This window comes from Nymphaea colorata, chromosome 11, assembly GCF_008831285.2.
Source record: "Nymphaea colorata isolate Beijing-Zhang1983 chromosome 11, ASM883128v2, whole genome shotgun sequence".
In the NCBI taxonomy this organism is placed as follows: domain Eukaryota; kingdom Viridiplantae; phylum Streptophyta; class Magnoliopsida; order Nymphaeales; family Nymphaeaceae; genus Nymphaea; species Nymphaea colorata.
Genome location: NC_045148.1, coordinates 16229531 through 16243236, shown reverse-complemented (window position 1 = coordinate 16243236; position 13706 = coordinate 16229531). Strand labels below are relative to the sequence as shown.

Genomic DNA, 13706 nt, shown 5'->3' with positions numbered 1-13706 from the left:
CATTAAAGAAGAACAAGACTTGGGAGCTAGTACCATTGCCCGAAGGGAAGCGAGTCCTTGGATGTAAGTGGGTTTACAAGATAAAATATCATAATGATGGTTCTATAGAACGATACAAAGCTCGTCTCGTTGCTAAAGGTTTTACTCAAACCGAATGAGTGGATTACAATGAGACCTTTGCTCCTGTCGTTAAGATGAATACAGTAAGGATTCTCCTATCAATAGCATCAATCAAGCGGTGGAAACTTGAACAACTTGATGTCAAGAATGCATTTTTTCATGGAGAACTCAACGAAGAAGTTTACATGCAAGTTCCTCAAGGCATACAACATAAGAAAGGATATATGTGCAAACTAAAACAGGCACTTTATGGCCTTAAGCAGTCCCTCCGAGCTTGGTTTTCACGCCTAAGTGAAACATTGGTTAAAATTGGGTTCAAACATAGTAGCGCTGATTATACCATGTTTGTTGCTATTCGATCTTCAAAAGCAATCATTTTGCTTGTATATGTAGATGACATCATATTGACAGGTGATGACAAAGATTTCATGGCTCAAGTCAAAATCTATCTAAATCAGCAATTTGAAATCAAAGATCTCGGGATCCTACGATACTTCTTGGGTATAGAAGTGGCGCATTCCGAAAATAGAATCTTTATATGTCAAAGAAAATACACTCTCGACCTCTTGAAGGAAACCGGTTGCCTGGGTGCCAAGGTTGCAGACACGCCCCTTGAAATGAACTGCAAATTGAAGAAAGAAGAAGTAGAAAACATTCAAAGTTTTCAAAAGTTGGTTGGAAAGCTTATATACTTGACTGTCATCGACCGGATGTCACCTATGCTGTCAGCTTAGTAAGTCAATTTATGCACAACCCGAGGTCAAGACATGTCGAAGTTGTTCATATGATCTTGAGATATTTAAAAGGAACTCCAGAGCAAGGAATCTTGATGAAACGAGATCAGAAAATAGATGTAACTGGATATTGCGATGCTGACTGGGCAGGGGATCCAAACAGCCGAAAGTCTACATCAGGATATTGTACGTTTGTTGGAAGAATCTTGGTAACTTGGAAAAGCAAAAAACAGTCAGTGGTGGCTCGATCGAGCGCAGAGGCTGAATACAGGGCCATGGCATTATGTACATGTGAGTTGATATGGATAAAAGCATTGCTCAAAGATATGAAGATTGAAATAAGGGAGTCTATGAAGCTTATGTGTGACAACATTGCAACAATCTACATTGGAGCTAATCATGTGTTTCATGAACACACTAAGCACATCGAAGTTGATTGTCACTTTATTAGAGAAAAAATACAAGATGGAACTATTAACACACCACATGTGAGAAGCGAATTTCAACTTGCTGATATCCTTACAAAATCTCTTGGTGGGGATCTCCATATATATATTATACGCAAGTTGGGGCAGATTGACATCTGCTCACCAACTTGAGGGGGAGACTGTCCGTTACAAAGAGATAAGGAGGCGATCCACCATATTTGAGAAGGAGATATCTACATATTTGGGTGTTTCCTCAATCAGCACAGATTTGGGCGTTTTTTCATATCGATGATATCTTCTCCATGATCGTTGGAATCAATACCAACAATATCAGCTGGAGGATTTTTCGTAACTCCCTTATAAAGATGTTTCCATCTAAAGGTGTTTTTAATTCTATATAAAGTGTGAATAACTCCTGTAAATATGAGTGAAATAATATGAAGGAGTAAGCCCCTTTTTTCTCTCGTGGATGTAGGCTACAAGCCGAACCACGTAATATGTTGCCTTACTATGCTTCTTTCCCATCGACACTCTCTATTTCTTCGTTATATTCATTTTAACATCGACCACTGACCAAGTTCACCAACAAAATATTGTTCATGAAGCTATTAACAGGCCATATGGCTCCTGGTGCTGAGATGCGGAGCTGAGTTGGAATTGGGTCACCTAACAAATCATATATACTGAGACTGGATTCGATCAAATGAAGGAAAATGCCTTGACAAAGGACTGTAAATGGGCCGGATTTGGTTTTAAGGATTTCTCATTTTCCTCATTGCTTCCAATCTGATTTCTAGCGGACTTCTAACTCGTTATCTATCTCTTAAGAAGCATATGTTTCAGTCTTTGAACCGTTGTTGGCAGGCCTGCTTCCACCGTGTGATCTGGAATGCCTGGAAGACTTGCAACAGGTGCATGATCGAGATTCGAGAGCCAACGTCTCTCTGGTAAAGATCTGCAGAAAGAATTTTGGAATCAGTGTGTGGATGCGTTCATGGCGCTCCTCAGGCGTAAGGATAAAGAATTGGAGAGCTGTAGGCAATGGCTTAGACTCGGAATGGTTTCAGGAGATTGGCCCTCCTTACAACACAAGGAAATTTGAGTTCAATCATATCTAGATCCTCTGGTAATAAGGCTAAGAGTGATCCCAGGAATTGATAATAGGGGCAGGTGGGCGTGCCACTCTTCCTCTGATCATCGCTCAGTCTTATGAACAAGTCTTTGTTCAATGGATAAAAATGTGTGCTGCTGATATTACAGGTCGGATTAAACATGTAGCTTACCAGACGAAATGGATCAAGTTGTTCATTGCAGGCCAGGAAGGTAGAGGGAGACTGGGAAGACCTCTTTCTTTTTTCTTTTTGGGGGCATGGCTTGTACAGCAATTTTTGTGCTAAATTTCATTAATAACAAGGACGGGGACCTACCGTCCAGCAGCAGAGTTTCCTGATATTTCAGTCTTTAAAGGCAGGCCATGATAGCTTGCCTTCAGAAATTGAATCCTTCGTATCTTCCAACGTAAAATTCCCAGGACCACCATGGCAGGGGTTGCCAAAATGTCCGGACCCTCCCGAGACCTAAAGGGGATGAGTCTCGATGCAGTGTATATGGTGCCCATCTCGTACATGACCCTATCCACGCTAAGATCATGAAATTTAATAATCTAGCAAAATATAGTTGAGTCTGTGCCTATGAAAACATTGTGCAGTTGGGAGGCTCATAATATTTGCAAGGACCACCCACAGTACTTACCCTTCCAAGAACACATGTTCTAGCTATCAAACACCATCTTCGGCATCTATCCTAAGCGATGTTTAAACGTCTGCCTAGTGCCCAAGCTAAAGAAAGTGAGAGACAAATAGACTATAGATCAGGGCATTTAAATGTAGGTGTTTGTTTGTGATCGGACCTGCTTGCTCAAGGGGTGAACTAGAAATTTATTTTAAGTGGGACAATCTGTATTTTGCAGAAGTCCTCTCACTTTGCTTTACCGGAAATCCACTAGCCATGAACACATTCATCTTGTCGCCATTTTATTTCCTTTTCAGATTTTTCTTTGATTGGTAACCTTTTTTCTTCTTGTTCTTCTTTTAACTTGGTGAAAATCCGGGTTTAGATTCTCGGCTCTGCTCTGCAAGAATGGCGCCCTTCCTGTTTGTTATTTTCATGGCGCCATTTAACTTCCATGACTTAGCATTTTATGAATTGGCCTAACGACTGGTAAGCAAGAGAATAATCCTTCCTGTGAGATTGCCAGCCAATCGGATTTAAAACAGCTAAATACATAGAAAATCAGAGTCATACTGATTTATTAGTTGTCCCTTGGCTTAGCAGTGGTAACATGACATCATATACAAAGGTTCACAGTTCCATAACCGGTTGAAGCAAAAGAGAAAGATTCGCTATCACATCACAGGTCAAGCGTTGATCTCTACTTACCTGAAGAAAAAGTTTCACACTGCCAGCAGGGGAGTAGATATGTTTGTTCTGTTCATGTTCAACGTTTAATATGTCGCCACACACACACATATATAATTATATATGTAGGTCAGCTTAGCAACCTCAAGCTATCATGCTACATCATCAGTACTGATCCCCCATCATGAATCTTTCTTTCAATTTCTCCACTCACAAGCCAAACAATTGATGCTGACAATTGAAAGAATTGCCCTGTTCTCTGCCTCCGCGAATTTATAGTAAACATAATTTTGCTATAATAACGTGAAAACCTGGTGTAACTACTGAGGGACGGTAGTAGATAGTAGATACAGCAATACAGAAAAATCATTTGTAGGCTACACGTTGACAAACAACAGCAAGTCAGTTTCTCCTTTTCGTTTTTGTATCATTCTTTCTCATATAGCAAAGTCAGATGTTAGGTAGAAAGACGAGAGAAAGTGTTGGGTGGTAGGTTTCCTCCTTGCCATGACTTGAAGGGCATCTTTTCCGAGTGCTGTGACTTCATCTTTAGCCCACTTTTCTCCTCCACCACCACATGCCACTTTCATCAGCTCTCTGTACTATATAATGCTCTTCCTTGGTCCCACTTCCAGTGTTGGAAAGCTTCTTCGAGGAAAATTAGCCATGACTTCGGTCAAGAGCTAGCTGCAACCATTTTCCAAAGTTCACATGCAGTTGCCCATCCCCTTCATTTATTTTTGGATAGGCTTAGGACAGTCTCGACAAGCAGAGTTTGTTCTTTCAGTGGGCACCTGATGAAAAATCCGATACAGCTGCTTCCCAAGAGAGCAGAAAGAGCGTTTGAATTTTTGTGACAGGTTTATGCCATGGGTTACTCTGCCTTCAATTAGATTTTCCACGACGAGAAAAGCCATCTAGCTTTGGGGAAACGTTCGAATACGTAATTTATTTTGTAGTAGATGTCACATATATAAGCATTCAAGAAACTGCCTGTTTCTTTCCCACAAACTTTTCTCCTTAAGAAAAGTCTTTGGGGACGTAGTTGGTGCTCCCTTCTCACTCACCAAGAATTGAAAAGGTGAAATCCCAAATCATAACCTTATGTCATTGTCCTCACACAGATCACAGACGATCCGTACTTTCATCCCATACTCTTGAGAGTCCCACAGCTATGCCTTGGTAATGTTTTGCGAGACAAGCCATCATTAATCTTAGCACTGAGCACCAATTTTTTTATCCCTCCTGCTCGGAAAGGGCAGACTGGAGTCGGTCCTTGCCCTTCTGTTCGTCTGCAAGAAGTTACTGCGCCTTATCTTGAACTTGTGTTGTTATGGAGAAACATTTGTTATTACACTATGCAATGAACAGTGGCAGAGTTGGATTTGGATGAAGGTGACTCACTTCACCCTGCTGCTCATAGCTACTACCAAGTACTCGATTCTTAACTTTATTGTGCGCTTTATTCTGTACACAGCCATCTTAGTTTAGATTTCTAGTTTCACTGGTTCATTACTAATGATGGGTTCGTATCTGGAGACTGACAAGCAGGAAAGCACCTTCAACCAAAGATGATGAGTTCCCCCACAAGCCTGGTCTGTCATTTCGCTGGTTCCAACCTCAATTCAGGATGCAGCAGATCTTGGATACCCATATATGACTGGTCGGGGAAATGTTGGATTTTTTAGCTCAAAATTCAGAAACAATTTATCTGTTTCTGAATAGTGTTGGCAATGTGGGCCTCGTATCAGCTGATACGCGTGATATCTGCTGCAAATCGAAAAAAGATGTGCTGATTGAAGAAGCTAAATATTTTGAGACATTTATTAATTGATTCTAAAATAAAACAATGAAAATAGCGCAACATGGGCAATATCAGTCAGCAATCCGATACGGCAGCACTCCAACACTGATAACACTAGTTCATACAAGGAATAAGCGAAAAGAAACGTATGAGATCTCAGATCTGTCCTGCAAAACTTTATCTTGTACTTAGTTTGCTTTCCGAAAGGCTGCAAAGCTTGTCACAAGGAATGCGGTTGTCCAATGTCCAGCCATTTGACAGTTTAGTACTTTCAAGCTGCTCACAAATCTAACTACATAAATGTTAAAAAACGTAAGAATAAAAAATATCATGATAATTTACTGTTTAGATACGATTCTGTAAGACCAAAACATTAGAACCATTAATCTTAAATATGTTTATGAAAAATTAAATCTGTTAATCTCAACTTCTGTATAAAATCTATCTAAATTTATAAAAAAAAAATGTGCAACCATGATTAAATTCATTACACTGCCGTGGAAGGTGAGAAAGTAAAACAGATTTGGCGTATAGTCACTTCTTGCACTCCACGTTTTTTCCTGGTTAAGTAGATCCCACTGTCAAATGTTGGAAAATGCTTATTTTTGCTTCTGGATGTGGGCTGCCCATCACGTAGAAGGGCAGTACCTACCAAACATGGGTTTCTAACATGGTTCGGACATTTGTTAACGTGCAATGTCATGTCCATCTGCCAAACCAAAATTAGATTATTTTACTTCTAAATTTTTTACGCTATATGTAGAACCAACTAAATTGGAAAAAAAATTACTTCAAGTAAGTATGCTAGAGAAAAAGTGAACGGTTTTGATTTCCTCAAAATAAACTACAAAACAAAAAGTTGGTTCACATTCTGGGAGATGGGTGAGTGGGAGAGGGAACCCCACCACCAGGATGGAAGGCCATGCCCCCTGTGTTGGGTAAAACTTGTGATCACTCCATTAAATTCGAGAGTAGTGCCTGCAAAAAATGAAGTAATGGCCGGATTGTATCTTCACCGGCCTGCAACTCGACCAGCTACGCTATACCAAGATGAAAAGATTAGTTCGTGTAGTAAGTGAAAGTTAAAAATAGACACGGCCGGCGCTCCTAGTTATCTAACAATTTATTATACCATGATGAATTTGGCGGCAAGAGTGGAATATCGGCGGAACTTCTGTGGAGTACGTGCATTAAATTACAAGACTCTTGTTCTTGAACAGGAACAGTGGTCAAAATGGGCAGATCTTTTCATCACAGTGAGAGAAGAAAAAAAAAATAAAGAGCTAAAAAGACATGTAGGATCCAATTGCTTAAATGATTGCTGCAACATCCTGCTGGATAGTCTGTTGCTCTGCACAGTGATATACATTAAATAGTACCAGACAGAACAGCTGTGGCCTGAGATAGATCCACCTCCCCTTTATTCCAGACCATACGAGTTTGATGTACAAAGCAACAGAGGAGCCTGAAAAGGTAGAACGATCATATTTCCGGGTTATATATATATCAGCTTCCCTTTGGTTATATTTCTAGCTAAATTCTACCTTTTTAGTCAGCATCAAAACTCATTAGAGTTCATCAATCTCCTTTTATTTTAATGTTCTTGTTTCTTGGTAAACCTGAACAGTTTCATTGCTTCTGGTTGACTTGAGCACATTAATTTAAACAAGACTTCCCTGTTCGTGCACCGGCATGGTACTTAAATATTTGTTTAATCCACGCATGCATGTGTACATAAGCGCATGCGCGCATCTGAAGATATATGTGAGGATAAAAGTAGAAGTTTGCTCGAACATTTTGCGAATTATTTTTCTTCTTCCTGAAAGTCAAGTTGTGGAAATAGCAGTCTCAATGGCGTCTACCATCTATCTGTAATGCTTGCCTTTCTGAGCAATGGTTCAGAATAGACGGGCAAGCATGGATCGACTGACTTAAGATTCTATCTTTAATGGAAAGGAAAGTGGATGTATGGAATTGAAGACTAGATTTTCTCCCCTGAATATTGGGAAACTTAGGGAAGGGAGGGAAATTTGTTCATATCGATGTGAGTTACTTTGTCTATAATCTAAACTGGTAACTCGCATTTTGGGCATTTAGAGCTTTTGTTACTGATTGCTTTGTTGAAAGCTTATAGATCTTTCGAGTAATATGAAGATTTGGAAAAATTTTTCCCTCAAAAGACATCTTCCAAACGGAGGCAACTAAGGCAAGTTGGAAGTATGGTAAACTCCATAATATTGTCGAAAATAACGAGTTTTAATTAACAGCTGAGATTATATTTGCTGTTACAGATTAAAACTGGACCAGATAACACATTGGACTAAATAACACATTTTGCTTAGGGATGTCAATATATCTGATTTCAATTTCATATTCAACTGACCGGCTCTAAAAAAACGAATATGGAAGAAAATTAACATTTGATTAAGAAATCGGGTAGGGTTTGATTTTAAGAAATGCCGTTCAATGGATTCAACTATACATAAAGATGTGATTGGATTCAGATTTGATCAGATTTAGTTTTAAAGGAATATCATATATCCAATGCACTTACATTTTTTTAAGTCATTTGCATTTGGGTATGTGAATTGAAAATTTGGCCAGTGAAATTAGATTTTGGATTCGGATTCTGATATGCCATTTTTTCCATTAGTATTCAAATCTAAATATGCAAACATTCGAAAATCGGATATGGTCAAGAATACATCCGTTCAATTTGAATTGGATCCGTTGACATATCCAGGAGAACAACCCGGATCTTATTTTTATATTATACCAATTCAAGCCGCCTTGGGTCACCTTTCCAATAGATCAAACAAAAAAAAAAGGTGACTTTGTGAATTTAAGCACATAGAAAATCGGTTCAGCCGAAGCCAATACAGAAAAACAAAGGAAATGAAATTCCAAAACCATGACCCATCGACTAACATCCATAACAGGGCATACAAAACTACGTCCCAACTCCCATTTTTTCTTTTTTCTTTTTTAAAAAAAAAAAGACGAAAAATTCTTCAACAACTGCTTTTATATTCAATGCACATCATAAATGGAACGAGAAAACAATTCCTTTTTTTTTCTTCCTAAATACCGCTTTTATATATATGGGAAAAGACGGCATTTTCCAAAAACTTCCCCGAAAGAACACAAATCTAAATAAAAAAAAAGGAAAGTGGGTAAACGTAAATATAGTCAAAGACTTCTCCAAATCCGAGATTTGCGAAGATAGGAACACAATCCCTGTAAAGATTCTTCACTATTACCTAGAACTTGTTGCAATCAACTTGTTTATGGGTTTTTATCAACATTTAAACGAGAATCCTAGCTGTTTCTGAAACCATGCAGGGTCTAGTACAGCATTGGGTACATCAAAATAAATCAAATAATCAAACAGTTCATTTATGTAATATATATATATATAGTAGATTACGATTCTCACTTTTTTTTTCTCTCAGATCTCAGTGGAATCCGATACTTTCACCACCACCAAAAAGGATGAATGAAAGGCCATTCATTTCTGATATTATTTTCTTAAACCCCCAAACAAAAAAAAAAAGGAAAACGATAAGAAAAAAGATCTCAAACACCAACAAGAATCAATCAACAACACACTCACTGGTCCCATAAGAGATGAGAACAAAAACCCACCCAACCACCCGCAAGATTATCCCAAGAACCAAAAATACGAAAAAAATAAAGCAAAAAGCAAAAAAGAAAAGAACCCATTTACACATCATAAAGTATATCATAATCAGACGAAATAGGGAAGACCAGGAAATAGAAAAATGAGCAAATCCATTGACATTTTAATGGAAGAAAGATGTTCATATAAATGACATTATCTCAACTCAAACCCCGAAGAGTAACGTTACAAAGCTTGGACGGCTCACAAGCACAGAAAAACCCAAGCTTTAAATCTCTGCAACTCTTCCCCTCCTCTCTCTCTCTTACACAAAACTCTTTACCAATAACAAAAAATACGATCGTCCCAAGGAAGATCGGAGCTTCTCCAGTCTTCCAAGAGAATGACAAAACTTCACTCAACATCAATACATCATTACCCCCAACATCAACGAAGACTAATAATAATATAAAAAGGAAAAAAAAAAAGGCAATATCACACCTATCCTCTTCCCTTCTCTCACACTCACACCACCTAAAATATCTGCAAAATTATATCGAAATCAGCAAACAGTTTAATCCCAAGATGCTCAATGAAGTCTCTCTCAGACTCTAATATCAAAATCCATCCAAGAAAAGACTTCAGAATCGATGTCCAGATTCAAACATTCAGTGGAGATATCATCGGCTTCGTCTCCAGCACCAAGACAAGCGGCAGCATCGTCAAGCCCCTGCAAATCCCAGGGGTCTAGAAACGAACCCAGAGCATCAGAGAAGAAAGGGTCTCCAAGCACAGCAAGATCATCGTCCAAACACAAAGGAACGATGGGAGGATCCTTCTCGAACTCGACTAAGCTCATCCCGGCGGCGGCTGCCGGAGACTCAACTTGCTCCCCGGCCCCCATCCGGTCTGTGGGGGTGTTATCATCCGTAGTTTTCCTGGTCCTGGTGAAGACATTCCCAGAAGCATAGGGCTCCGTCCCCGAGTCAGAGGTGGCAGAGACGTCGAGGACGGACGATGGAGATGACAGTGCGAAATGGCGGTTGTCATCGTCGGAGACGCAGGACATTGACGCCACCGACGACGAAGAGGTGACCGGGGCTATTTTCAATGCCGCTGGAAAGGGGGCTCTCCGGTTGTTGCTTCCGGCCAAGATTGAGGAAGAGTCTCCCTCTTCCATCTCCCTCGACGCCTTCTCATATGCTCTGGCAGCTTCCTCTGCAGTGTTATAGGTCCCGAGCCAGACCCTTACTCCCCTCACTGGGTCCCGGATCTCAGCTGCCCACTTGCCCCATCTCCTCTGCCTGACCCCCTTGTACTTGCCGGACTTGCCGTTCTCCGGCGGAAAGTAGCTCGATCTCTTCTGGGAGCTCTGGTTGTGACTGCGAGTCTTGTTATTGGTGGTCTTGGAGGTCGTCTTCCTCCTGGAGCTGCTGTCAGCAGAGCTCTCTGTGTCGACAATGGAAGCATGCCGCGAAGAAGACGGCAAAGGGATGACGACCTCCTGAATCACCTTCTTCCGAATGGGGCCCTTGAGGAGGGCGGGCCGACTTCGACGCCCACCATTGTCTTCTTCGTCACTCGAGGAGTCGGTAGCGTCCGGGTCGCTGCAGATGACTCTAATCTTCCTCACCGGTTCCAACATTTCAGCAGAAAAATTCCTAAAACCCTTCCTAGCCCCTTTCTTCAGGAACTTGTCCTGGTTGAGGGCTTGCTTTTGAGGGCCTGGCATGTTCCCTCCCTCGACAGAAGCCCCAAAGAATAGGAGAAATCGAAAGAACAGGAAAAAAGTAGAAGAACGAGAAGGAGAAGAAGAAGAAGAAAAATAGAAGATTTTTCAAGGAAAGGAAGACAACAAGTTGGCGGGTGGTGGTATTACGTAAGAACGCCTCTGAAGAACAAGAATGAAACAGAATGCAGGGACAATATTTCTTTGCACCCACTGCTGGCAACTCGGAAACCCACTCTGTTTTAACACAAAAGGAAACAAAGCTGGCTTAGATCTTCCATGATTTTTCAAAGTAAATACGAGGAACCAAAACCTACTTAATTCATTAAAAACCAAAACGGAAAGGGAATCAAGACCACGGGAGAAACGCAGAAAGGGAAAAGAGAGAGCTCACCGATTTGAAGTTAAGCGCATGCCTCGGCCTCGTTCTATGGCAAGCATGCGAAGAAAGAAAGCGGTGGAAGAAGAGAAACGCCAGAGCTTCTTTGCTCCAATCGAAATCTCAGCGCCAGCCGACATAAATCCCTCTATTCACACCCTCCTCCTCCTCCTCCTCTGCCAAATCCAACACCCCCAAACACAAAGGAAGGAGAGAAAAGCCTCCTCCTGCTTCGTTCCCTCCTTCCTCTTCTAAACCACCAACCAACAAAAGGGAGAACGCCTAAAAAGACAGAAACAGAACAGAGACAGAGAGGCAGAGAGACTAAGAAGAGAATTTATTTAGATGGGTACAGGAGAAAATAGGAAAGTGATAGGTGGGGGGGGGGGGTCTCTTACAGCACTCCTTTTCGGCTCCTGAGGGGCTTTTCAGTGTATGAGGAGGCAGGGAAGAGGGGAAAGCGCCGTCGGGATGTGCAGAGAGGATGAGAAGCCTATGGCTCTGGTGAGGGGTGGACGTCTCTCACTCAGTTGATCTGCTCCTCCTTTTGGAATATGACAAAAGGGTCTCTGCAACTGGGTGAGCGTGCAAAAACAGCACCGGCAAAAGCAACGACCTCCTCCACAGACAGAGCGAAACACAGACAGAGAGAGAGAGAGAGAGAGAGAGAGATGTTTATATGCTGGTTGGGCAGAGAAAATAAACAAGACACAGATTCCGAAGAGTCTCTAACCAAGAAGAGAACAGGCACTTCCTTTTCTCTTCTCCCTCCCTTTCTCTCAGCCCCTCTGCGCCTCTCCCCTCTCTGGTCTAAACCCCTCCTCTCCCTCTTTATCTTCTTCTCCCGTTTTCTCTCTCTCTCTCTCTCTCTCTCTTCTGGTAACCTTTTGTTTTTTCTATTCTGTCCCGCACTTTTCTCTATGCGGTCAAAATTGCATTTAACCACGCCGGGTGGCGTTAATAAATAGAGGAAATGTAAAAAGGCGGCAATAAATAAATAGTCCAAGAAGGGGAGGGGCGGGGCCGAAAAAGGAACGTGGTTTGGACGTAACGGGCAAGAACATGGCAGCCCATGTCATGCATCCCGCATGCCCTCCCCCCATAACATGCATGGCATGCATGCATCTATCATGTACCATGCGCCATGCTAAGCGCGCCAACGCTTCCCATTGGTCGAAGGGCGCGCGAGAAAAGCATTTCCCTTTCTCTTTTTTTTTTTTTATTTTTATAATTCTGACTTTGCGCAACTCCCGACCAAGTTTTCATTTATATTCAGTGACCGTCATGCGCGCCTCCCGTACGGCAGTATCGGCGTTGCTTTCAAAAATATCGTGGCAATTCTCGTGACGTTTAAAACGGCGTCGAGAAAACCGCCGGTGCTTCCGCCGGAAGAGCGTGCCGTGATTTTCTCTCATGTACTTGTTTATTCTACTATTTTTTTTTTGAAGTTTTTGTTAAGTATATAGCTATAAGCGAATCACGATTTTATTTTAAAAGGCAATTATCCCTTTTATTTTTGTAAACTTTTAGAGAAAGGAATATGGTAAGTCTTCTTTTGTTTATGACCGGTTCCCATAGATTCGATTCAAAATTCCGGTTTTTTAATTACATTGGTGTCGAGGCTGACAGTCGTTTCTGTAGATGAAAACCGAGTCGGGAAAAAGTTGTACAGGACAATGGTCTTTAAATGGAAGTTTGGATCCGACAGTTATTGGATACAGCTATGGACGTTTCAGCAGCGTAAATTGGCAAATGCCGTGGATTCCAAAATCAAAATTCCAAAACGGGTACTCTCCTTTGAGAAAATGCGATCGAGTGGGCGTGGTAAAAAATATTACACGACTTTTTTTGCCCGTGTTTGACTACCAAAAAATGTTCCAAGATATACGCATTTGGATTCAGATTGAGGTCAAGATGAAAGAAAACCCAATCCCTTGGATATATAGGGCTGCTTGTCGAACCACCATCGATCGGGTCCAGATAAACGATCCAACTGCAACAAACACGATTCCTGAGCTGAAGGACATGCAGGCCAGTCGAACCCGAGCCTTTTTAAAGACAGGATAAACATATCCATTTTTTAATTGGACTTTTTATCGAATAACAGGTTAAGGCTCATGTCCAGGGATGGACTATTTAAGATCCATATCACTTATGAACATGACATACCACATATGAATGTATACCCACATGATAATTTATTACTTGTTTAGAAAAATTTCTATGTTTCAGACATTATTTTGATTAATAATGTATGGTTCCAAATAATTAAGAATCCATGTCCTCTTGTTCCATGTTTCCTGGGATTCCTGGAGTTGCACCTCATGTTTAGTTGTGCCAAACCCGTGTTTGTCACCCTGGCGCACGTTGGGGCAAAAGATCCTTCGCTCCTATCATTCAAAAGAGACAAACGATGAACACAAACATTCAAGATATTAATTATTTTTATCAAAAGATGGTGAGCGTTGCTACTTT

At 41.1% G+C, this 13706-nt stretch overlaps 1 protein-coding gene across 2 annotated transcripts; it reads right to left on the bottom strand.

Moving 5' to 3' along the window:
• Window positions 1–9279: 9279 nt before the first annotated feature.
• Window positions 9280–12059, bottom strand: LOC116264861 (ethylene-responsive transcription factor ERF118-like). Of its 2 annotated transcripts, XM_031645296.2 has the most exons (3): window positions 11630–12059; window positions 11247–11513; window positions 9280–11089 (listed from the first exon to the last, which is right to left on the bottom strand). In XM_031645296.2, exon 3 carries the CDS (start codon window positions 10853–10855, stop codon window positions 9728–9730), a length of 1128 nt encoding a protein of 375 aa, XP_031501156.1. In that variant the 5' UTR covers window positions 10856–11089; window positions 11247–11513; window positions 11630–12059; the 3' UTR covers window positions 9280–9727. The 2 variants fall into 2 exon arrangements, with proteins under 2 accessions (XP_031501156.1, XP_031501154.1); XM_031645294.2 differs by having other exon boundaries at window positions 11247–12059.
• Window positions 12060–13706: the final 1647 nt, after the last annotated feature.